The sequence below is a fragment of the Pygocentrus nattereri genome, chromosome 3, assembly GCF_015220715.1.
Source record: "Pygocentrus nattereri isolate fPygNat1 chromosome 3, fPygNat1.pri, whole genome shotgun sequence".
Lineage (NCBI taxonomy): Eukaryota > Metazoa > Chordata > Actinopteri > Characiformes > Serrasalmidae > Pygocentrus > Pygocentrus nattereri.
The window spans coordinates 16,186,716-16,212,635 of record NC_051213.1 but is presented as its reverse complement, the minus strand read 5'-3'; the positions used below and the strand labels follow the sequence as shown (position 1 = coordinate 16,212,635).

The 25,920-nt window shown below is 40.4% G+C and overlaps 2 protein-coding genes across 2 annotated transcripts; one reads left to right on the top strand and one right to left on the bottom strand.

Annotated features, from left to right (window-relative positions):
- Positions 1 to 1,523: 1,523 nt before the first annotated feature.
- Positions 1,524 to 21,297, top strand: plin6 (perilipin 6). Its single transcript, XM_037537145.1, has 8 exons — positions 1,524 to 1,628; positions 4,845 to 4,878; positions 5,060 to 5,258; positions 6,244 to 6,326; positions 7,385 to 7,622; positions 10,826 to 11,025; positions 15,782 to 16,048; positions 17,033 to 21,297. The coding sequence occupies exons 2-8, from the start codon at positions 4,855 to 4,857 to the stop codon at positions 20,615 to 20,617; spliced, it is 4,596 nt and encodes a 1,531-aa protein (XP_037393042.1). The 5' UTR covers positions 1,524 to 1,628; positions 4,845 to 4,854; the 3' UTR covers positions 20,618 to 21,297.
- A 1,839-nt stretch (positions 21,298 to 23,136) lies between these two features.
- On the bottom strand, positions 23,137 to 25,427 carry zgc:171704 (uncharacterized protein LOC100124619 homolog). The gene is made up of 4 exons (XM_017713121.2): positions 24,770 to 25,427; positions 24,594 to 24,647; positions 24,438 to 24,514; positions 23,137 to 24,325 (listed from the first exon to the last, which is right to left on the bottom strand). Exons 1-4 carry the CDS (start codon positions 24,882 to 24,884, stop codon positions 23,915 to 23,917), a joined length of 657 nt encoding a protein of 218 aa, XP_017568610.1. The 5' UTR covers positions 24,885 to 25,427; the 3' UTR covers positions 23,137 to 23,914.
- Between the last annotated feature and the right edge of the window lie 493 nt (positions 25,428 to 25,920).

The following is a 25,920-nucleotide window of genomic DNA, read 5'->3' as shown; positions in this document are numbered from 1 at the left end:
ACTGCTACATGAGCTTTCACACATTCAAGCTTTAAAATTCTTATTGAACAGTTCTCCCTGGAGGCAATTGCAGAAAGAATGTAGGTATTCTCAGTCTCCACTTTGCTAGTCTTGACAAAGGCTCTTGAACCAGACATTCACTGGTACAATATCACCAATAGGACTGACACTGAAGTACTCGCTCAGCATTATCATTACATTATGATAATTTCATCACATATTTGTAAATTTGTAAAATGGACATTTTGTAAGCGGTTTAACACTGCTCAGATTAAATGCCTTTCATATGGATAAGAATGATGTAAAGCACAAAACATCTACATTTATTCAAATAAGCCATAATATAAAGAAAAGTCGGCATCTGTGGTTAATGCAGGCGCAGTCAGTATCAGTAGACAAAAGATATGTTACATCTTATCCTTGACTGTAACGTATCAAAGTGTGTTATAAAATACAAACTGTATGTACAATCATTCTTAAAAAAAAGGTTCTTTGGAGCAATGCCATAGAAGAACCCAATATGTATGTTATAGTATGTTTTGTTAACGATATGTGCAAGACTGAAGAACCTCTACATAATAATAAAGGCTCTGTGTTTTTCCTAGAACCTTACACCCAAGTCAAGAGCCATGTCCAGTGTCTACATGCAAAACTGCCCATAAGTGTCTTAATAATAACCTGTAACATATACAGGTACTTCAAAGAACACTCATGATCTCTTCTTCCTATCACTTCCACAGTACACCATTCTGCAGTATACTCTTATGCAGACCTATAGTAACAGACACACTTATACATACACACCTATACCAATATACACTTATACTAATATCACTATTCAGCAGAGTACTAATATACACACCTATACTAATATAAACACACCTATACTAATAGAGACACCATTCAGCAGTATGCTAGCATACTGCTGAAAGATGTAATACTGAGGGCACCAAATATCTAGAGTGGGGCCCAAAAATCCGAGACCACTCATCAAAATGTTTGTATTTTTTCATTGTTTTCTAATTTAATATAATGTTACAAACTATATTTACAAATTATATTGCCAGCATTACAATTTTAGTCAAACGTTACATCTTCAAAACATTAAAATGAACTTTTAATGTAAATACTGATTTAGACATAGTGCAGAATCTTCACTATTACTTCTTCATTTTTCTTGTCATAACTTTTGTTTTACGTTTTTTCAAAGATTTTAAACTTCCTGTTGTTTATTTCAAGATTCAAATGAAAAATAAAACTCCAGATTTTCAATGTGTTGTCAGACTTCTGTATCATACTGTATGTTCAGGTACTGTTCTCTTGATTTATATGTAAGCAACAGTGCACTTCATTATTTCCTTTTTTTACAGTGATCTAAAAGACATTTTTGGAATGACAATTACGCATTTATCAGCCGCATCCACATATGAGGGCATCATGTGTGCTTCTAGCATGGAAATGGCAATTTCACAGCTGCTACCCAAAAGGAGGCTTTAAAGAGGCTGGAGCAGGAAAGAGAGAGGAGAAGCAGTCCTGTAGACAGAGCTCTAAACTAAACCACCAAAGATACTTTATAAATATACGTTTTTGATTTTTTGAGGACAGTAACTGCTCCAGTCCACTAACAGGTAAGAAGTAATCGATTAAAAGAAACTCATTAAATGTTACTGTACAGCTGTTCAGTAGATGCATGATGGGCTCTTGAGAAAAATGAAGTTGCAAATATTCCATTACTGACTAACTCATATATCTTTTTTTAAGTGCACGTTAAAATCATCTCTGAAACTTCTTTGATACTTTAAGATTACATTAATATTTTATTAAGCATGTTTGGCTAACCTGTTAACCACCCTAGCTGAAAATTAATTTAAATTCATCTTTGTAAGTTTGATTTTGAATTGAACAGGAGGTGGTGTTCAGTTCTCATTGCCCTACCACACTGGTTAAATGGCAGTTGTCCATATGCTGTGATATGAACTCTGAAGTGTGACAAGAAATCTGCATGCTGTTCCTCGAGATCTGCTGTCTCCAATTTGCTAGTCTTGACAAAGGCTCTTGAACCAGACATTCACTGGCACAATATCGCCAAAAGGACTGACACTGAAGTACTCGCTCAGCATTATCATTACATTATGATAATTTCATCTTGTATTTGTAAATTTGTAAAATGGACATTTTGTAAGCGGTTTAACACTGCTCAGATTAAATGCCTTTCATATGGATAAGAAAGGTGTAAAGCACAAAACATCTACATTTATTCAAATAAGCCATAATATAAAGAAAAGTCGGCATCTGTGGTTAATGCAGGCGCAGTCAGTATCAGTAGACAAAAGATATGTTACATCTTATCCTTGACTGTAATGTATCAAGGTGTGTTATAAAATACAAACGGTATGTAGTCATTCTTAAAAAAAAGGTTCTTTGGAGCGATGCCATAGAAGAACCCAGTATATAATAATTATAGGTATAATACTAATTAAGGCTCTGTGTTTTTCCTAGAACCATACACCCAAGTCAAGGACCATGTCCAGTGTCTACATGCAAAACTGCCCAAAAGTGTCTTAATAATAACCTGTAACATATACTATAGGTACTTCAAAGAACACTCATGATCTCACAAAAAAATCTGCATGCTGTTCTTCGAAATCTGCTGTCCTGCAAAGCTAAATGCCTAATTTAACATATCAACCCAGTCAGTCAAAGCCTAGAGGAGCATCTGAGAAACAGAGCTATGAAAATTCCATATTACAAAAAATCTCTGCACAAGCTGCATTCAGTTGATCCTTAAATAATTAAAAACCACGCCTGAACTTTTCAAATCAGCACTTTAACATTAAACATTATTTGTAACAAAGCTTTAACATTATATAACTTTTGTTGTTCTAGTGTTTTAAACAGATGTACTCTGTTTAGAATTATAGCAGAGTGTGATCTTCATCGATGATGAGCTTTGTACCCATGGCCTACTTGCTGAATGTGAAAAATATCAGTGCTGTGATTGCCGTGTGTCTGCAGAATGCCACTGTGAATTCACCAAAAATGAGAAAGTAGCTTGACTCATTGAGCAAGGTTAAAAAACAACTTTCCTTTTTCTCCCTCTTTTTATGCCAGCACAGTAAATATGTAGCTCATGACTATCATGTACTATAACTATTAGCTTCTCCTTCATTCCTTCCTACTATGCCACCATGGTGTGAATTTCATTTTTAATCATGACAGGACATAACATAAGACCTAAATATTAAACCCATTTGAAAACTATGTTTACAATGGGGTGGGGAACTTGGAGCAAGAGTTCTACACAGTTTGGAAGGATCTTCTATATGAACCTTGGAAAATAGAAGAACTCTTTTTTTCATGTCTGAAGAATAATTTCACCATGCAAAGAACCGTTTAAGCAAAATATTGGTTCTATATAAAACTCATGGTTCTAAGTAGATAATTTGTCCTTGCTAAAGAACCCTTGAAGAAGTACATTTTTAAAGAGTGTAGCACACTAGCTAAACCCCATAGTTAACTGATGAATTGAATCTGATGTGCTTGAGCAGGAAAATTGCCGCTGTGCAGAAATACCCACCCCTCTTTCACGACTGTAACACTTGGGAGTGATGAGGAGGCGGACGCATATGCGGAGATAAGCAAGATTTATTTGGGGCAAATCCAGATTTGGGGTCAGAACAGTCCAGGGTCAAGGAGCCAACACAGAGAGATCGGTATACAGACATAATATACAGACAAAGACCAGCAAACACACAGGGAAAAACACAGGGCTTAAATACAACAGGGATAATGATGGTTAACAAGACACAGGTGGAAAACAGGTGGTTACAATCAGGGGCAGGATCTAGAAACAATGGGGCAGGACCAGGAAGAAACAAAACAAAAACACATGGACAGGAATAATACCAAAACAAAAGCACATGGAGGGCCCAATCGTGACAAACAATGTTGTTTTGCAAAACTGCATGGTCACCACCAGCATCTGAAAAGACAGGGAAATCACTTCTCAATACTTTGTTAACATCAGGTAAATAAAAGTTTTTGAGGTTTTGCTGAAATTGCAATATTTCCCAAACTTCCATGTGAAACACAGAAACTTTACTTTCTTGTTTCAAAGAAAATCCAAAAAATCTAATCATGATATTCACATTTTAAACAGATAGACCTCTAGAGATGTCTTCTGTCCAGCTGAGTAAACAGAACTCTCTGTGCATGTTTTAATTAGATTTGACAGATTTGACTTTCATTTTGAGTGATAACATTTTGAAGAACATTTCATTCATTGTATAGCTGTGTCATCCAGCTGTCACAGAGCACATATCTTTTCTCATGCTTATTAATTGCAGAAGCTTTTAGCTGCTAGTTTTCCCGACATGGCTCCACAAATATTCAGATGTTGTCTGGAGCATGGCTCTTCTCACTGTGTGAATACCCAATACACCTAAACACTGATCTAAACTCTACTAACTGTATTGGTTTACTTGACTGTCTAGTCAACTAAAGGGCCTGCTAACAATGATACAAGCCAGTGAAAAGTTGATATCATGTTTATTCCCCTCTCTGGTTTGCCAGTAGCTACTAGTTGCCGGGGGACTTGATAAAGTGTGAAGATTGTGGTGTTAAATGCTTAACTAGATTTCCACAGTGTGTGGGTAGAACATAGACTGGTATTGTGACCCACTGGCAGCTGACTCCCTCATGCGCAGGATGCAAAAATTGGGGAAGATTTTTTCATGAAAAACAAAACATGGAAACTGCTCCTAGCTTGTGAGTTCATGAACTCTTGAAATGTCTGGAATTAATGCAAAGCTCCTTGTCTTGTCTGCTCTCTTTTCCCTCCCCAGAGGCTGAGAAATGTCAGAAACAAAGAACAGTGAGGTGAGCATCCAAAAATCTTAACTACTCAAGTTTAGGATTCTGAGCTTTTCAAAGAAGTCTAAGACCACTGAATGTGTCTTTGTGTAGAGAAGAGTGTTTTACACAGTTACAAAAGTCCTCCCCTGTAAATGCAGCATATTTATTTTGTGTAATGTACAACCTGCACTCTCTTTGTGTCCAGGGAAGTGCGCTGAGGCGAATTGTGAAGCTACCGCTGGTCAGTTCCACTTTGCAGATGGTCACAGGCGTCTACGTTGGGGCCAAGCACCGTTACCCGCTTTTGGGCATAGTAGGTGGTATGACAGAGCTGAGTGTCCGCAGCATTTCCATGGCAGCCAGTCAGCGGGCAGCCCCCCTTCTACAGCGTCTGGAGCCTGAGAGTGAGCACATACTGTAGCCACTATGACTCCTAAAGTAAACAGCTCCACACAAAGCCATTTTGGAGCACTTTAGCTTATCCCTGTTATTATTTTTGATGTCAGGTGGAATTATGTTCACGAATGTTTTGAAAAGAGACCTGAATGAACTGTGGTTTTGGTTCATCTTATCTTTCCATCACAACTTGCAAGTCTTTTCAGGTTAATGTGGAACCTGTAACGCTTAAATACTAATACATAATATACACTCACCGGCCACTTTATTAGGTACACCGGTTCAGTTGCTTGTTAACGCAAATAGCTAATCAGCCAATCTCATGGCCGCAACTCAATGCATTTATGCATGTAGAGGTGGTCAAGACAACTTGCTGAAGTGCAGACCGAGCATCAGAATGAGGAAGAAAGGTGATTTAAGTCATATCTAGGGTTTACAGAGAATGGTCAGAAAAAGAGAAAATATCCCATTCCTGGTGACACCATGCTCTGCACACCTAACTTAGAGCATGAGGAGCTTGTTCATTAGTTAATGAGTCAAATCAAGTGTGCAATAAGGTCACCAGGTATGGGCCTGGAACTTGGGAAAGTTTTTTTTCTGTAATCTTCCAGTAATATAATGTATAAGTAAATATAATGGCTCTTACCGATCCCTAAAACATCTTCTGTTATTTGATTATATCTCTATTCAGTAGAAGGCAATGCAAAATCATATTGACCAGTAAATTCACATTTCACCTCTACCTTCAACTTTCCTCACATGTCATCAAACAAAATGCTTAGCTAGCTCAGAGACCCTCCCTTTATTTTATTCAGAAACACATCACTGAACTTGTCTGACTGTTGATTTCAGCTTCTTATTTTGGTAGAAGCTAACGCCATTTTGTGAATTTTTGTTGTAAAGTTTCTTCTGCAGTTCTGTTTCTGCTCTGACTGCAGTGTGTTGTCAGGTTCTAATGAAACTCATATGTTTCACCCTTCTTCTAATCCATAGTTGAAACTGTGAACGGTTATGCTCTTGTTGGTTTGGAACAGCTGGAGAAAACATTTCCCATCTTTCGTCAGTCAGCAGATGAGGTGAGAGCCTCTATCCTAGGGCAAAGCCTATGCTCTAAAAATAAGATTCTTATTTTTTTTTTGGTTTGTGTGCATAAATAAATAGGATCTGTATGTTGTGTTGGGGTGGAACAGAAGTTCTTTAACCCTGTTCAACTCTAAGGATCGCAATAATAATGTTGACCCAGTTTCATAATTTAATCAGTTATAAAATTTATTATAAGTTAATAAATACATAATTAATTATTCATAAATATGTAAATTATTTTTAGACTTTCAATACATTTATAGGCTTTTTCAATATTTTGGACATATTTTCTCTCACGGGGTCTTGTTGGTCATCTCTTCTGTTCCAGCTCAGATTGATCCTTTCAGTGCAAAGCACATTTAATGAGCCATATGTCCAGCAGAAAAGGTTTCATACTCCAAAAATGATTCAAAATACTTTCCTGTATTTTACAACTTTGAAACGGGTCCATTTAACCTACAACATAACAAGAGTGTTAAACTTTAAACAGGCTCTTGACTCTTACGCATCTTCATCTTTTGGAGTTCACAAGGCCAGCACTGTGTAGATGTGTGTCTCAGAAAAGTGAAAATTAGTTTGGTGAGCTAGTTAGTGAGTTCATGCTAGTGAAACAAGGACAGCAGGTGCAGACTGTTTGCTGGGTAGTTAGCCACCAAGCTGTACATTTTATAATCATATGTTATACATATAGCAGTTTGTGTAATGTTTGCTAACATTTTTTGTCTTTTCCTTTGTGCATATAAAGACAATCACTTTTCAGTAAGGTGATTTGAATAACCCTCTTTAAAGAGTGCTTTTTGTGGATCCAAATGTTTCTTTAAAGAACTATTTGTTGAAAGTATTTTTGAGGAACTAAATGTATTTCTTTTGTGGCCTCTTGGAACCTTTCATTTTAGGAGTTTCAGCCTCATTCAGTTATTTCCCGAGGACATTTTCATTAAATAAGATTAAATCTTATAAAATCTCTAGCAGTATATATTTATCCCTTTTGTTTGCTAGTTCTTCTGTAGTTGCTATAATCCTAATATAAGCCTTAATTTTCCTCACTCAGGTGATTGAGTACATGAAGGAGAGTTTTTTTCTAAGGCTGGAGGATGCGCAGTATCGTGTGAATGTGGAACTGGATAACATGGTAGACCGGTGGCAAAAGGTGTTCAAATTCACCTGGGATGTACTGGAGGCAGCTCAAGCTTCAGCAGCAGGCCAAGTTCTCACCTCAAGCCTAGATGAGCTGATCACGCGCTCTGAGGAGGCTGTGGCCTACAACCTACCACTGCCACCCACACTGTGTAAGTCAGACACACTCTTTTTTTCACACAGATTTGCTTCTATCCATGCTCATTACAAGCTCAAATGTAATGTCTTGCATCTTCCACCACTAGAGGGGACAAATGTTCTGTTGGTGATATCCCACTGATCGCAGCAGGGCAGTTTTCGAAAATAAAATGTGCCCTTTTTGAAGCATCTCTGAGTTCTTATCTAAAGTCAGAGATCCTCTGTGCTTATGATGCTGTTGGGAAATTTACCGCAGCTAGACTAAGAGAAAGATTTAGACATGTATAACAATACCAATTAATAAGTTCTCTCATTTGATATACAGAAAAAAGTAATATTAGAAGAATACAAAACAGAATTTGAATAGAAAGAATTTAAGAAAAAAAAGTGATTTTCAGAATTACAGGGACATAGAAAGGAAACATGATTAAAACCAGCAGAGGAAACTCATCCCACAAACACATAACCTTACATGTAAAGGCTTAACTAAGGAAAGAAAGAAAGAAAGAAAGAAAGAAAGAAAGAAAGAAAGAAAGAAAGAAACCAGCAAACCAAAACTCAGAGCGCCATCATACAGAGAGATAGAGAGAGGGAAGAGATAAGTTTCAATGCAATCTATGGTATAACCCTCAGCAAAAAATGTATGGTTATATAATCAGTTTTGTACAATGACAGCATCTACTACCTATTTCTCATCTGATCACACTTGTCTAAAAGTTCATTTATTGATGCTTACATTAATGACTGCTGAGTAAGCATTTGTGCATTATGTAGTTTACACAGGTGCTGATAGTGTTTATAACTCTGACAGTATTTCCTGTAAGCTGTGAGTAAATGTTTTTCTTTTGTTTTATACAGTTATCAACTGATTTTTGTTCTTTTGACAAATACACAAAACCTTTGAATGTGTTACACATTTGCAAAAGGACAATTCTGCTTTGCTAGGAAAGTGATAATGATAAAGTGATAAAAATCAGAAAAACTGTAATAACTCGTCAGTGATATTTTATTGAAAGGCCAAAACTTTTCAAGTCAACTCTCAGCTATTGATATTCCGGAGATAGATATTATTTAACGAGAGCTAATCAGTGTATGGAGAGAAGTAGTCACCAAGAAAAAGTGGCAAAAGAAATGAATGAGATGGTAATACCAGCTTTGCTTTTCTCATAAAACATTTTATTTGAATGAAAATAGAACAGAATATAATAGAGATGGGAAAATGCAGGGAAGATTTTGTAGTGTTCTTTGACACTTGAACAGCGATTGCAGCAATAACAACCACAACATGATGTAGTGCAACACATACACATTCTACACCAGTTTCTCCTTTGTGACCTAACACTTAGTTTTAACTCTTTGTGTTACCATTTAGCTCCAGCTCCTGATGAAAGGAGCATTGTTGTTGTTGTGCATTAGAACAGAGGTAGTGTGAGTTGAACTGATGAAAATTGACAGTGTGAGTGAATGTGGGTGAAAGAGAGAGAGACTATGTGATTGAGTGTGCACGTGTGTGGGAAGTGAATGAGAGGAGGTGCCGCTGGGAGCATTGAAGCCTCTGATAAAATAACACATTTTAATCATGCATACTGAGTTACTAATGGTCTTTCATTAAAGGAGAATTTCACAGATTTTTGTAATTATATGCATAGTTCCATCACTGAGATGTAAACATCATTCAGGGTGATATAGTGTGAAATTACAGAGTTACAGAGAAACTTACAGATTTCTGTACAATGGTGGTGATAGGAACCAGAGCTGTCTACAATGTCTACAATGCAAATATTTGTTTTTTGTCTCAGGCATCAGGCAACATATAATAACCATTTCATGTTATAACTTTCTGTAAGCCAGCCTTTAGAGGCATTAAACACTTTGGATGCCTGGTTCCTGTGAACACCACTGAGAACAATTAGACTCACTCTAAAACAGATTTAATGAAACTGGGATAGATTTTATCTTCACTGTCACTTTCCTAGCAAAGCAAAAGTCCTATTGCAAATGTGTATCATATTCTCATTGTATTCTGTCATTTTTACATACAGTTACAGTATGCAACCGTTATTGTCATGTCTTGTTACAGACAATGTTTCAAGTCAATTTACTGCACCAAAAAAAAAAAAATCAGCGTTTTTCTTTTCTTGATTGAAAAAGTAAAAAATAGTAAAGAAATAGTAAAAAGCAACTTTGTTCCAGATGATGACCAACAGGAGGCTGGAGAGTTTGTCAGTAAAGGGATGTGTGATAGATTCATAAAAAGACTTGCCTTTTGAGATTTTTACACTGTACAATTGTACAATGAATACTAGAGTACAGACAGACTGGACCCTCTTAGAACGTAGTTTCATGGACAAGCCATGGTTGATGACCTGGTCTATTACTGTTTTGTCTGAATTTTACAATTTCAGCACAGTAAGATATGTATGTATGGTCTTCTTTAGGCCCCTCAGATTCAGTCTAACCCTTGACTAATGTATACTCAGGCATCCTCAGGGGGTTAAGATTTGGCATCATTTTGGACAGTGGTGAAGGCACCACTCTCACTTTTGTTTCAAGAGTATAGAAAAAAGGTACAAGGAGTAAATATACTTGTTTCTGGTGATTTTTTTACGCAGAACATTGCACTGAAATGTATCCCTGGTAAACCCAGGAGATGAATAGTGATATTCTTACACTCTGGCACATTATAAATCTGTTTTCCAGATAGCAGATCTGAGTACAGCACAGATATACAGCACTAATGAAGGCTGAAACCTGTGAAACCTGAACCTTTTTATCAGTGTTTACTGACTGATTAAAAGAATCTTATCTCCTGATTGTAACTTGTAGTGCACGATAGAGAAGTTTTCTTTTGCGTCATGAATTTTGTGTTTTGTGGGGGTTTGACCATTTTGCAAAGAAAAAGAGTAATGGTGGCCAGAAAGCCTCTGTTTAGTATCATGTGTTAACTGTTTTGAAAATATGGTTTCCGAATGGACAAAAATAGCAAGCAACTGAAATAAATGGAACTTATTCAGGAATTTAGAAAAATCTATGAAATTTTTCTTTAAGCCTTCTCATCATTTGGACATATTGTGATATACAACCCTGTAAACAAGCCACTGTAAAACTTGATAAAAGAAACTTAGGTAGTTGAAAATATGAAAAATGACAAGCAGGCTATTTTGTGCAGGGATAGTGTATACTGTCAATCACAACTGACTGACTGCTTGTCCTCTAGGGCGTGAATGGGAAATCAGAGTGCAGAGCTATGAAGATGAGGATGGGAACGAGGATGTCGATGATGATGGCGAGCCACGTATGTGGACACGTATTCGCAGTCTACTGTTTTATCTGTACCTTCAGATGTACCACAGGTTTCTGCTGCTGAAGGAGAGAGTGGACAGTGTCTTGGAGTTTCTTGGAGAGGCTGCTGATGTGGTAGGTGATTCATTGAATCTGGAGTGTTGAGAGCAGGGTTAACATTAATATAGTGTGCAGAGCAGAGGGCCTCCAGGACCAGGTTTGAGAACCACACCCAAGAGCATTGCGCCCTTTGACCTAGAGTGGCTGTATGTGGCCTATACTGAAGTTTCTTACTCTTATAGCTTAATAATGTATATTATAGTTTCATAATATTTGCAGAAAAATTGATAATAGTCATTAAATAATAAGCAGTGGGTCAATATTTTCCCTTCTACCTTCTAAGCTTAGAACTTACTATGCCTTGGTTTTTGGTACTATAGTTCTGGTAGAACATGCTTGGTGGTGTCCATCATGAATGTTGGAAAAAAGGTTTGACTGACAGGTCTTCACACCACTGATGTATGCACTGGATGATAACAATTCAGTATCACTGAATGAGCATAACATGTTTGTGAACACATTTATTAGGTAATCTTCTGATTGAGGTTAAGGTTTTCTTTTTTTTCCACAGAGACAAATTTTACAGCCTAGTTGCTGTTTGGCTATGGCTCATTATGGACAAGGTCATGTTTTTGTGGTTTGTTCAAGAAAATTCCTTTTAGTGTACTTCAGACAACAATTTAAGTGACCAAGAGCACTTCAGAGGGCTCTTTTGAGTAAAATCTGAGCCACTAGACACTAATCTTTTAAGAAAATAATTTTGTCTGGATTTTCTGCAGTTCCACATTAACTTTATTTGACCATGTGTATCAAGTGATTTGTCAGACTTCAAAAGCTCTGTTGTTTTTAAAGATGAAATAATTTAGTGCATTTAAGAATATAAACTCACTCACATGAAAATGTGCATTATTTGATGGTATAATGGCCTGATCTTGATCACCAACTAAATTAAGATTTTAAATAAATACATCACACATTAAATGGATAAGTAATTGGTGAAGATTACTGCCTAAATGTGCAATATATAGACATGTGTATGCGCACAAACACACACACACACACACACACACACACACACACACACACACACACACACACACACACTCTCTCTCTCTCTCTCTCTCTCTCTCTCTCTATATATATATATATATATATATATATATATATATGTATAGATAGATAGATAGATAGATAGATAGATAGATAGATAGATAGATAGATATGTAAATGTATATAAACACACACTAGTTCCAAGTTCCCACACCCAAAACATCTTTTTGCCATCTCCCTTTTTTGAGGGTAAAAATAGAAAGTGCTACGTGCCCTCCACCATGCTCCAGCTGCTCAAAGTGCCCTGGGTATTCCTTTGCCTTCCTGTTTGAGTTCAGCATCAGAGGCTCAGGCTGTCTGTGCACGACTTGCTGTAATTATGCGTTCTTGTCCAGGCCTCCTGAGACTCTCTCAGTGACGAGGAGATAACGTACCTTGAGTTCATGCTCATCGCACGTCGAACAAAGTCAGCAACAACATGTTACACTGTCACCACAGGCCATGCTACAGTCTGTGGCTGGGTGTTTGTTAATGAAAACACACTTACGTCTCATAGACACATCACACATGCACAGATGCACTTTAGGTCCAGGCAAGGTTGACCTGAAATAAAGCCCTTTGGGTTGCTCCATTTTTCCTAATGTAAAAATCAGTGATTTTGTTCAACTTCAGTTTTGCAATATGCCAGCTGTGTCCATGAAATCATAAAAAATTAAGATGTGCTAAATGAATAAATATGTGACTTTCAATCATAAAACTGGACTGAAATTTAAATAAAGCCTGTCTTCTCAGATAGCTAGGGTTTATCAGAAACCAGACATGTGCTGTGAGTAACATAAAAAAGTATAGGAATGTTAAAGGAAGAATCTAAACTATTATGAAATATAAAATTGTCACTACCTGTGCAAAAAGCATTTTTTACTTTTACTGAGGTACACACATTTTACTTAAATATTATATTTGAATTGTGTTAGCTAGATACTTTTCACCAGACTGGAAGGCTTGAGGCTTGTAGTACTGTATTTTTTAAAAATGGCATGTGTGATAGGTGTAATAAGACAAGTGTCCATGTTCTAGCACTGACGAGACAAAGATAAAGGTCGAGATGCAACCCCCCCCCCAGACATATCAACCCTCTGTATCAGACTATGCCATGTGTTTGGGCAGCATGAGCGACTGTTTGGGCTAAGGACAGCATTGAATAAACTGGGACACCCCATGGGACGTGCAGCTACGTGCAGTTCTGAGCTTTCTGCACCACCCACATTGCCAAGACACAAATCTGCAGAGTACCAAGATGTGGAGATAGCACACGGAGGAGTCATTTTCTGAAGGAGAAAATGTTTCGTTTTCTCCAGGAGAAAGCCACCACCTGGACAACATGTACAGCACAGAGAACATGACTAGCTATAAGTTGGTGAAAGTTCCCTGCACTAATTGCCACTAAAAACATTACTAATGTTTGGCTTTGTCTAAACTAATTCTTATTCTGTGGCCTATGATGCAAACTTGTCAGATAAGATGATGCTGTCATTTTCAGAGGTAATAGATTAAATGTTAAAAGTGTTGGGCAGAACATAATATTCACTGCAGAATACAAGCTGTAGCTACCAGGTGCACAACAGAACACTTGATTACTCTTTCCATGAGGCCTGCTGCCTTTGATTACCAGATTCAGGAGAGCAGTAAGTGGAAACATGGTGATTTATCAGATCAGCAGTGCTACGTGAGGACTGGGTTGTAGAAAAGCTGTTTACTTAACCATAGAGGCTTACACAATCAATATTTAGGTGCCCATTCTGAGTAGGAGTTGTGATAAAACCTGTGTCCCAAGGAATAACTGACTTTGCCTTTGACCTTAATGTTTATTTTCTTTGTCAGCTGCCATTTGGAATTAGCAGAACATGAAACACAATTGTGCATTGCAGTTTTATGAGTTCCCTATGTTCCCTAAGATGAAAAAAAAATGCTCTTAGGTGGCCTGTTGAAACATGTGGCAGATCTCAGCATGGTGTGCTCGGGCAGGTTAATGATTTGGATAGGGGTCGAAAAGACGTGGAACGTTATGTGTCCATATTGTGTCCTGCAGAGGCAGGTTGGAGTTTTCCCATCAGTGGGGCAGTCAGTAATTGGGGCTGGGAGCCTGGGAGCACTGCTGCTACTTCTATTCTCATCCACTGCACACGGCGCTCATTAGTAAAACCAGCAGACGCCCCAGAGAGATTGGAATTAAGGGCAGGAACGTGAGTGTGTGTTTTCCTCACTGTGTGGGCCTTTCCAGGTACATAGCAAGTGGCCATGGGTTAGCATGCCTTGGTCAACTGAGTTTCTGAGAGTTTGTTTGCATTGCCTCCAGACTCACCAAACTAGTGACATGGCTGGTCACTGTTTTGCCTTGTCCAGACTGTGCCCCCCAGCAAAGGTCCATTGGCCCTGGGAGAAAGAACAACCCAGCAGGATCTCCCCCCCATTTGGCCGACCCACTTTCCTCTCCCCCAAAACTAATGGGGCTGAGCTGGGAAGGGTGGTTCAGCATCAGCAGTGTGTACCCACATTTGCCAAACTGGCCTCCAGTTCTTCTGTGCAGTTGTCTCCTCTCACACTCACGTTGCCTGGCTCTGGGCCCGACTGGGCTCCCTCCAAGGCCACGTGATGGGTTGGCTGGCTGTGGAGACTATGTTGACAGCTTGAGTTTTGGGCAAACAATCTTTTGCTGGAGAAGGAAGGAGAAGAAAATGTTTGAACTTTTGAAAAATGTTCATCACAAATTATATGAACACTGAAATGATTTTTATATATACACAAATATGGAATCTGGACTGATAATGTTAATATGAATCAATAATTTTACTCTGCACTATAATCCGTATACACAGTAAAATTCTAAAGATGCGTTATTGCTTACTTTTACAGTCATAAACCAGATTTTTCCATAATCTCTCATCCTTCAAGTCATTCTCTCTGTTGGCTCTTTCATCGCAAGTTCTGAGCTCAGAGCCCAAAGATTGATTGTAGCTGCACAACCAAAATCCCTTTCAACTTTGTCTTGGGAACAGTGTGGGAATGTTACTTTGTTGCTCCAAAATCCCTGACAGTGGTTTTAATGGTGAGCTACCGTAAATGCCAGTACTGATTATTGTACTGTACATTTGTAATAATGAGATCTGGGCCTGTCTCATTCTGAAAGAGGAACCTGAGAATGTTTTGGTTTGGGTATAGGCCATGGGAAGAAATGCACAGGGCACAGTGTGCCCTTTTCAACTAGAGGACAAGAGATTAATGAACAGTAACAAAAAGGGAGATGGACAGAGAGAGACAGACAGACAGAAAGAGAGAGAAAGAGAGACAGAGACAAAGACAGAGGGAGTGAGAGAAAGATAGACATATTTGGGACAGCATGTCGGTGAAATCAGCACTGTCTCTTTTGTGTGCTGTTGTGACTGATGAACACTAACAGTGGAAGCCACATCAATTACAGGATCTCTTGCTTCATGATTTACTTGGACAGAACATTTAGTGTGTTCCCCTGCAAAGCCTTTGAAGCTTACACTGACCCCAACTCACATTTCTGAAACAATGCTCAATCCACATGCAAACAGACAGTTGGTGGATGACCAGAAACAGATTTACAAATTGGGTTTTAAGCACAAAAAAAATATTTAAAATGTCACATTAGCATTTGTGCATTCTTTTTATCATGCTGTACTGGTCTTTTTCAGGTTACCAGTCTCTTGCCTTAGTGGAATGTCTTGTGCTCATTTGTGTGGTGATTATTGGACAGGTGGGGCTGACCGGGCTATTGGAGGGTGTGTGGTCGCTGCTGCAGCTGCTGCTGTCGCTGTACACAACTCAGGTACAGCGTGTAGAGGCCCTGGGCTCACTGGTGGTAGGTCAGTTCAGCGAGGCTGTGAAGGTGCTGAAGGAGCTGCCACCTGTCCAACAGCTACTGACCGTGCCTGCTCAGATGCGATCTCTCAGGGATGACCTACTGGAGCTGGGCCATATTCTTATCCAGCTCCTCATCAACACCACACCACTGTATGACCTGGTGAGAGTACACACACACAAGCAAGCTTAAAGCCTACACCCTAGAGGAGTGCATTTCTGATCCTGCAACAATTTTGTCACCATTCTATTTAAAACAATTCAGTGCATCATAAAATCAAAAATTTGACAATGTAATTCAATTAGATTATTTCTTGATATCATTCATTATTATAATTAATTCATTTTTACACAGTGATGAAATGTCTTATAAGTCTGAACTATAAATGAATAAATGAGGATGAATTGTAAACCCTATCTGATACTCTGCCAGCGTTTCTGTGTGTGTTTTTATTTAAGGCATGTTATCAGAGCATAAGACAGGACAACGATATAATTGGCATCCATTGCTGAAAAAGTATCAACTCCTAAAATGTGAAAAGTAAAAAAGTCCAAGTGTATGCTGTATGGTCACTCTAAGAGTAGCACTGTTATAATTTAATTGTCAAATAAAGGCCCTAAAATCTATTTTCCATCAAAGGCCATTCATGGTCCATTCATCTTTAGTGCAATTTGGATCTATTGTTGATTTTGTGTTCTTCTGAGATTTTTTAATGCATTCTAATTTAAGCTCAGCATTATATTATACTGGATGAATGATAATCTTCTAGCCTCTACTTAAAATCTCTGTACGCAGAAAGATGATTGCTCTTATGCACCTCTAACAATTTATATTTATTTATTTTTTCTTTTCAAATTGCAGCTATACTTGAACAGTGAAATTGTTTTCAAATTGAGTCATCTTCAGAGACTCAATCAAGTCCTAGAACTGCTTTCTTTTTTAAATGTCTCATATTTTTGTGTCACAGAAACAGTTTGTATTTTGTAGCACCAGCAAGCACCAACTTCTGGTCTTACCTAGTAATTCTTTCATACAAAAATGCAAATTTTCACTCATATCTATAACCACATTTTCATGCAAAAACATTCATTCATTTGTTAACATGTAAATCTTCATAAAAACACTTCATAAAAATCTGTTCTTCAGGTACAGCAAGCTTCAGACCAGAATATGACAGACTTTGACTTACCTGATGGTGCCTGCCGTCGTAGCTCTGGCAACAGTCTTTTTTTAAAGGCCATGGATGGTCGTCCACGTCGCCGCAGAAGCCTTTATGCCCGTTATCGCCGTAGCTTTTCCAGTGGCTCTTCCTCAAATCTGGCTCCTTCTCTTAGCCCAGCTCCAGCACCATCACCACCCACAGCCCTCACCCCAGTCCCAGCTCCAAACATGCCAGAGCAAGACCATATCTCAGACCCAGATCAAGACCCAACTGAGGCAGAAGATGAGGTTCCAGACCCAGAACCAAGTGAGACCCAAGACAAATTCACGGCCCCTGAACCAACTGAAGCCCAAGTTGATGCCAAGGCACCTGATGGACGCAAGGGCAGTCTGAAGAAGAAGGATGGCCAGCCAGCAGTATCTCTGGAGCTGAATGCCCCAGGTATTTCCTTCATCAACATGATTCGACGTCGCTCCTCCGCATATGAGGTTCCAGACTCAGAACCGACTGAAGCCCAAGATAAATTCATAGACCCTGAGCAAACTGAAGCCCAAGTTGAGGCCAAGGCACCTGATGGACGCAAGGGCAGTCTGAAGAAGGATGGCCAGCCAGCAAGATCTCTGGAGCTGAATGCCCCAGGTATTTCCTTCATCAACATGATTCGACGTCGCTCCTCTGCATATGAGGTTCCAGATGCAGAACTGACTGAGGCCCAAGAAAAATTCCCAGACCCTGAGCCAACTGAGGCCCAAGTTGAGCCCAAGGCACCTGATGGACGCAAGGGCAGTCTGAAGAAGGATGGCCAGCCAGCAGGATCTCTGGAGCTGAATGCCCCAGGTATTTCCTTCACCAACACGTTTCGACGTCGCTCCTCTGCATATGAGGTTCCAGACTCAGAACCGACTGAGGCCCAAGATAAATTTACAGATCTTGAGCCAACTGAAGCCCAAGTTGAGCCCAAGGCACCTGATGGACGCAAGGGCAGTCTGAAGAAGGATGGCCAGCCAGCAAGATCTCTGGAGCTGAATGCCCCAGGTATTTCCTTCATCAACATGATTCGACGTCGCTCCTCTGCATATGAGGTTCCAGATGCAGAACTGACTGAGGCCCAAGATAAATTCACAGACCCTGAGCCAACCGAAGCCCAAGTTGAAGCTAAGGCACCTGATGGACGCAAGGGCAGTCTGAAGAAGGATGGCCAGCCAGCAGGATCTCTGGAGCTGAATGCCCCAGGTATTTCCTTCACCAACACGTTTCGACGTCGCTCCTCTGCATATGAGGTTCCTGACTCAGAACCATCTGAGGCCCAAGATAAATTCCCAGACACTGAGCCAACTGAAGCCCAAGTTGAAGCTAAGGCACCTGATGGACGCAAGGGCAGTCTGAAGAAGGATGGCCAGCCAGCAGGATCTCTGGAGCTGAATGCCCCAGGTATTTCCTTCACCAACACGTTTCGACGTCGCTCCTCTGCATATGAGGTTCCAGACTCAGAACCATCTGAGGCCCAAGAAAAATTCCCAGACCCTGAGCCAACTGAAGCCCAAGTTGAAGCTAAGGCACCTGATGGACGCAAGGGCAGTCTGAACAAGGATGGCCAGCCAGCAGGATCTCTGGAGCTGAATGCCCCAGGTATTTCCTTCACCAACACGTTTCGACGTCGCTCCTCTGCATATGAGCTTCCAGACTCAGAACCGACTGAGGCCCAAGATAAATTTACAGATCTTGAGCCAACTGAAGCCCAAGTTGAGCCCAAGGCACCTGATGGACACAAGGGCAGTCTGAAGAAGGATGGCCAGCCAGCAGGATCTCTGGAGCTGAATGCCCCAGGTATTTCCTTCACCAACACGTTTCGACGTCGCTCCTCTGCATATGAGGTTCCAGACTCAGAACCGACTGAGGCCCAAGATAAATTTACAGATCTTGAGCCAACTGAAGCCCAAGTTGAGCCCAAGGCACCTGATGGACGCAAGGGCAGTCTGAAGAAGGATGGCCAGCCAGCAAGATCTCTGGAGCTGAATGCCCCAGGTATTTCCTTCATCAACATGATTCGACGTCGCTCCTCTGCATATGAGGTTCCAGATGCAGAACTGACTGAGGCCCAAGATAAATTCACAGACCCTGAGCCAACCGAAGCCCAAGTTGAGGCCAAGGCACCTGATGGACGCAAGGGCAGTCTGAAGAAGGATGGCCAGCCAACAAGATCTCTGGAGCTGAATGCCCCAGGTATTTCCTTCACCAACACGTTTCGACGTCGCTCCTCTGCATATGAGGTTCCAGACTCAGAACCACCTGAGGCCCAAGATAAATTCCCAGACCCTGAGCCAACTGAAGCCCAAGTTGAAGCTAAGGCACCTGATGGACGCAAGGGCAGTCTGAAGAAGGATGGCCAGCCAGCAGGATCTCTGGAGCTGAATGCCCCAGGTATTTCCTTCACCAACACGTTTCGACGTCGCTCCTCTGCATATGAGGTTCCAGACTCAGAACCATCTGAGGCCCAAGATAAATTCCCAGACCCTGAGCCAACTGAAGCCCAAGTTGAAGCTAAGGCACCTGATGGACGCAAGGGCAGTCTGAAGAAGGATGGCCAGCCAGCAAGATCTCTGGAGCTGAATGCCCCAGGTATTTCCTTCACCAACACGTTTCGACGTCGCTCCTCTGCATATGAGGTTCCAGACTCAGAACTGACTGAGGCCCAAGAAAAATTCCCAGACCCTGAGCCAACTGAAGCCCAAGTTGAAGCTAAGGCACCTGATGGACGCAAGGGCAGTCTGAAGAAGGATGGCCAGCCAGCAGGATCTCTGGAGCTGAATGCCCCAGGTATTTCCTTCACCAACACGTTTCGACGTCGCTCCTCTGCGTATGAGGTTCCAGACTCAGAACCGACTGAGGCCCAAGATAAATTTACAGATCTTGAGCCAACTGAAGCCCAAGTTGAGCCCAAGGCACCTGATGGACGCAAGGGTAGTCTGAAGAAGGATGGCCAGCCAGCAAGTTCTCTGGAGCTGAATGCCCCAGGTATTTCCTTCATCAACATGATTCGACGTCGCTCCTCTGCATATGAGGTTCCAGATGCAGAACTGACTGAGGCCCAAGATAAATTCACAGACTCTGAGCCAACTGAAGCCCAAGTTGAGCCCAAGGGACCTGATGGACGCAAGGGCAGTCTGAAGAAGGATGGTCAGCCAGCTGGATCTGTGGAGATGAATGCCCCAGGTATTTCCTTCACCAACATGATTCGACGTCGCTCCTCTGCATATGAGGTTCCAGACTCAGAACCAACTGATGCCCAAAATAAGCTGTTAAACCCAGAGCCAACTGAAGCTCAAGTTGAGTTCCCAGCCAAGACACCTGATGGTTGCAAGGGCAGTCTGTCAGCAGGATCTCCAGAGCTGGATTCCCCAGAGCTTTCCTCCTCCAACATGATCCGACGACGCTCCTCCACTAGAGAGATGCTCTTTTCTCCCATCATGCAGTTTGTCACTCAGAGCCAGAGAGCATTTGAGTACCTGAGCTCTGGCTCTTACTCTGATGACCAGATCACACCTGTGGTGGACAACAGTGAGCAGTGAATCCCTATCGACTCACGCATTGTATAATCATATGCTATTATGTCTCTTGAAATGAATTAGAAAGGTGTAGAATAGAGAGTTTAGGGATCACAGAAAACTACCTAAGCTGATTACTTAGGCCCCCGTTTCCAGATAACATTAGATGAACACTGAACTGGAAGAAGTGTGTGAAATAACCCCTGGTATTCGGGCAGGCCCAAAGCTGGCTGTCCACTCACCATAGTGGCACTTATACTAGTTTCAATGGCAACAAAATATTTGATTGTTGTTCTGGATTTTTGTTCTGTTTTTTTGTAGTTTGGCAATGTGGTCTTCCATACGTTAATTGATATTTTAGACATCTTTTTTTTGCCTGGATTGAAAAATTAGTAACAGTTAACACTTTCCACCAAAATCTTAGGAGATTGGGCAAATTTTCACATTTATGAATATGGCATATTGTAAAGTTTTTTCTTAGTGGCATCTCAAGCATAGTTACATTTGCTAGGCTATGAAGGGCCAACTAGGTGAACCAATTTACTACAGCGCGACCCTGAGGTAGACCAGTGTTGCATCTCTAGTTAGTAAAGAACACCAAAACCAGAAGCTTGGCGATTGTGCTTGAAACCATCTACAGCACATTCTCCATCAATCCAAAGAACCCTTTAATCATATGAAGGGTTCTTTGAGTGTTTATGGTCCTATATAACCATTTTCTTTGCCAATGAAGCCTGAAGAACCATCATTTTCTGTATGTGAAAAAAAAATAATGCTGACAGTCTTATTACTGTTTGTTTGCTGTAGCTGACAGTGGGAGCATTTAACATGATGCAAAGTAACATTAAACGTTACTTTTGAAATGCATATAATCACACATTTAATTACCTTACTTACTGGAACAATGTCATCTACATGGATCTCTATTTAATGAGACATCACTTTTTTCGACTTAGCCTTTGTCCTCTTACCACTATAGATTTCTGAAGTCGTGTGTCATTCTATTATCAGGAACATGTCCAAATACAGAGCTATGATGTGGATTCAGATGACCCTGCAAAAAACATACACAGAACCTGTTGTCTAATCTCTTCTAAAAATTTGATGCTTTGCTCCAAAAAGTGGCAGTGGCAATTATTAACATGTAAAATTACATACTTGGCATGTCAGGCTCAGAAGCTTGTCAGATGCAGGACCAGAAATCAAGGGGGCGGGATTATTAAACAATTTGGCAGTTACGCAAAGCCTGCTACATTGCCTTTATTTCACTAGTTAGTACAATCATATGCTAGCATTGCAAGTTCATCTAGGGCCACATCACAGTGCTGTTTTCTGCAGTATTTTTTCATCCTTTGCATCCCAAATAATTTTTGCTCTGTATAAAAGGGGGTGTGAAGAAAAGAGAAAATGAATAACCTGGCTAGGCCACAAAGACAGTCAGCTAAAATTGCTAAACAAACACTAGCCTGGCAAATATTCACTGTTATTTTAACAGTAGCTTTGTTAATCTTTGCAAAACTACAGTTTGTGTGTGGGCAGAAGTGGGGTACAATGTCTACCTTCTGTCCATAAACTAATCATTTTGTACATAACCCATTGTCTACCTTGCCATAATGTTGCATAATGCACAGACTCTTATAGTGCATGGGAGAGGTAGGACTGAGGATAAAAGCAAGTTATGGGTAATTTCACATTAAATTGATTTTTAACACTAATCATGCACAAGTGACCTGGCTTCGCTGCACTAATTCGCTCTCCTGCTGTAATGAGAAGATTAGAAGGTGTGCTGTCTTTTTTGTTTTCATCACAATGTTCATTCATTCAGTCATTATGAAAAGCTTCAGTTAATCGATAGATCTCATTGGAAGTAGCTATAGAACAAGTTGTTGCTTAATACAAGACTGTACTGTATACATGCGCAGAAGCAGCATAATCTAAGCAAGATAATGTTCAAGATTCTGGCAGTCAAGGCCATGCGAGGGCAGTTCATGGAGTTAACATGGGGGAGCTGGTAGGGTGCTTAGCAACAGCCATAAGATCTCACACCAACAGAGGACTAGCAAGTATAGGAGTGTGGACAAGCTGTCTGGAGGTGTGTGAGTGTATGTGATGAGCTGAATCGCCCATTAGTCCGCTATCCTACTCACTTCCTGAAGGAGGTATAGCTGACCAATACACACATTCTCATATTTGCTATTAATTTTTCTGATATTAATTACACTGCTTTAGTATGGTACTGTTCTTGTTTAGCCCAAATAAGTCTGAGCTGCATTGCAACAGCTACAAATAAAGACATGAATGTCAGATTTAATTACATATGCAATATCAATTTTTGGCTCATTTATATTATTATATTTGTCTGTAAATGTAAATGTGTATCACCACATATATCCACTAAGTCACATTAACATCTCATTAAAAAAATAAAACTTAACTCAACATTTATTATGTTTGATTTGGAATAAAGATGTGAAAATGTGAATGCTTTCTGTGCAATGTCTTACTCCCTAATCACTGTATGAACGTACGAAACAAACCAAAAATTTCTTTGAAATATTTATTTCTCATTTACATCATGTTCTCAAACAATGAAATTTACAGCATTTTATTTTCAATAAAATCCATAACTCACATACGTGTGCTAGGTTTACTTTAGTTTTCAATGAGAATCATAAGAACAGAGCAGTGTATGGTTATTTATAAGTTTCTTGTACTTTCCATGAGCTATAACAGTGACAGTATACTGTACATCTCAAAGACACCAGACACCCAGTCAGTGAATGAATTCTTCGCAGTAGACATAAGAAAATATACAACTCTTCAATATATACAAATACAAGGTTGTACAAATAGTTTTGAAATCTTCAAACTTTTATTGGAATCACAAATGTGTTCATATACCTCTTGGAGCCTCCTAGAGTACAGACTTCTTAGAGCAACTCTGAGTCTGAATATCTTGCTTAAGTCATATCTATGCTGATTGGTAACTGTACGATTACAGTCGTCATGGACTGCTTTCGCTCCTTGCTTGGGACCCTGTCGACTGTAAATCTACCCAAGGCTCTGGCCTATGACCTCACCAATGCTCATATAGCCTACATATCAAGGAAACATGTGAAACATCTTTAACAACTTTCTAGCACCTTCACTTGGGCCTTACAAAAGTCCAACCCGACTTCTACATTTGGCCCTCTTTCCCTTCACAAACTCAAATCAGCCGTTTGCCCAGATCCCGTCCTCTCTGGCCATTCAGTCTGCCATCGGACCATCCAGGATGACTTCCACAGCTTGTCAGTAACGTCATCATGTGGAAAAGTCTCTCTACTCCCGTTTTTTCCCGAAGACAGCCGACACACTCCTCACGATGCCCTTGATTCCGGCCACTCCCTTCTTGATGGCCCTGGTCTCTTTGATGAGCTCCAGCAGTTCATGGAAGACCAGGAGGACGCCGTGGTAAGTCTCTGCCGCAGATATCTCGAAGAAGCTACAGTCGGCGGACAGGGCGAACAGCCGGCCCTCTTCGCTCGACACGACTCTCTGATGCTGAAGGTCCCTCTTGTTTGCCACAATGATGATGGGCACTGATGCAGAGAGCTTCCCCATTTGGCGGATGAGCTGCACCTGTTGGCGCACCACCTCGAAGCTTGATCGGTCACAGATGCTGTAGACCAGGATGACCCCGTCTGCCCACTGCAGCTGCTTCTCACTGATCGACTCAGTCGTCTCACAGCTCTGAAAGAAAAAGTAGCATTCATGAAAACGGGCTGTGGTCACACTGCCAAGGCTATGGCATTAACACTAAGCGCAGGAGACTGTGGTGTGATGGAGATGAAGGCCTCCTCACCTGTGGATACAGAGAGTCCCAGATGTTGAAGGAGATCTCACGCCCATCGATCTTGTCAATATGACTATATATTGATTCTGTAAAAGATGATACATTTGTAAGCACAGTGGATAAATATAAATAGGCATGTGGAATAAAATGATCAAATAAACTTACCAATGTCACCATATTCACCGATGAATCGTCTTGTGAGAAAGCGGACAGTGAGAGCTGATTAAAAAGAAAAAAACAAAACAAACAAACATGAGTGCACATTGTTCACCATTTCGGAGTACACCAAAAACATCCCACACAGTCTTAATAATAAAGGCACAGCTTCAGTCCATTTTTACCTGATTTGCCAACATTTTCTGCTCCAAGTAACAGGACATTTGCTTCCACCTTCTGCTGGTTTCCATCCATTGTTTTGCTGTACTGGTTCGAGTTCGATTTAACTTGCACAACCATTTTAGGTAAATAGCTTCTAAGCACAGAGAACCACCACTTAGAAGAGTATGATGAGGAATAGTTTCTCCTCCGAGCTCGTCCTCTATATATAGCCCAGAGGGGAGGGGCTTAAAGAAAAGCGGGCTTTTCCACCAATCAGCATCGCGTGGATTTTGCCAACGGACTCGGAGATAAGCAGAGCTCTCAAGGTTTCACAGCGACGGTACTGCAGTCCCTGATCACTGGCGTTGTGTTTTTCTTTTCTGTTAAGACGCAGTAAATCCGTCTAGTAGCAGCAGGAGCAGCACATAAAGGTGTCTGCACTTGGGGTCTAAACTTGAAAAGTCCTTTAAGATTATTTAATTCCAGCTGCTTTACTTCTACTACAGTTGAAAGACCTGGGCAACTGAAGACCTTCTCAGACAAATCTGTTTCACATAAACATTGACATGAAACAAAAGGGTAGCCCCTCAAATGCGTACTTAATTTGACGAGTCATTCAGCTATGTAAGTAGTTCCTATTTATTAAAGTAGGCTATGCATGTCTATATCATTTAGAGTGCAGAGCACTGAAAAACAGGACTAACTATTTAAGGGGACCCTGACGGAGATGTTTAACTACTGCAATTCTATATACGGATTTACCATTATCATTGATTGCATGTGACATTTGTATTTTGCTAGGCCATCTATAGCCACAGGATTTCACATGCCTTTCAGATCAGTTTTTTATATAATTATACACATGGCGCTAGTTTCCAGCAAAAGGCAAAGACACCATGAAGAGAAAAAAGTCTAGAAAATCATTTAAAACAGCACCACCTTCAATCCATGTGTACGCACATGTTGCATGCACCATGCTGAAGAAATAATAAGCTCCTCATAGCAATACTGCTTATAAGTACAGACTCCAAATATACTGAGGCTCAAAACAAGGTACAGTAAGTTTGGTTCGAGCAGAGAACATGCCACTACAAATAAAGTGTTGTGAATTCTCTCTATTTCACTTCACTGGCCAGCATACGCCTGGGCATTCCTTCTAATACAGACTAATGAT

What these genes read in the sequence shown, in the direction of transcription:
- plin6 (XM_037537145.1), top strand. Translation starts at nt 4,855, where the DNA reads ATGTCAGAAACAAAGAACAGTGAG. An exon ending in ACAGCGTCTGGAGCCTGAGA is followed by an intron (nt 5,259 to 6,243) that starts GTGAGCACATAC and finishes TCTAATCCATAG; the next exon opens with TTGAAACTGTGAACGGTTAT. An exon ending in TTGGAGAGGCTGCTGATGTG is followed by an intron (nt 11,026 to 15,781) that starts GTAGGTGATTCA and finishes ATTATTGGACAG; the next exon opens with GTGGGGCTGACCGGGCTATT.
- zgc:171704 (XM_017713121.2), bottom strand. Translation starts at nt 24,884, where the DNA reads ATGGTTGTGCAAGTTAAATCGAACTCGAACCAGTACAGCAAAACAATG. An exon ending in AGAAAATGTTGGCAAATCAG is followed by an intron (nt 24,648 to 24,769) that starts GTAAAAATGGAC and finishes CTTTTTAATCAG; the next exon opens with CTCTCACTGTCCGCTTTCTC. An exon ending in CGGTGAATATGGTGACATTG is followed by an intron (nt 24,515 to 24,593) that starts GTAAGTTTATTT and finishes CATCTTTTACAG; the next exon opens with AATCAATATATAGTCATATT.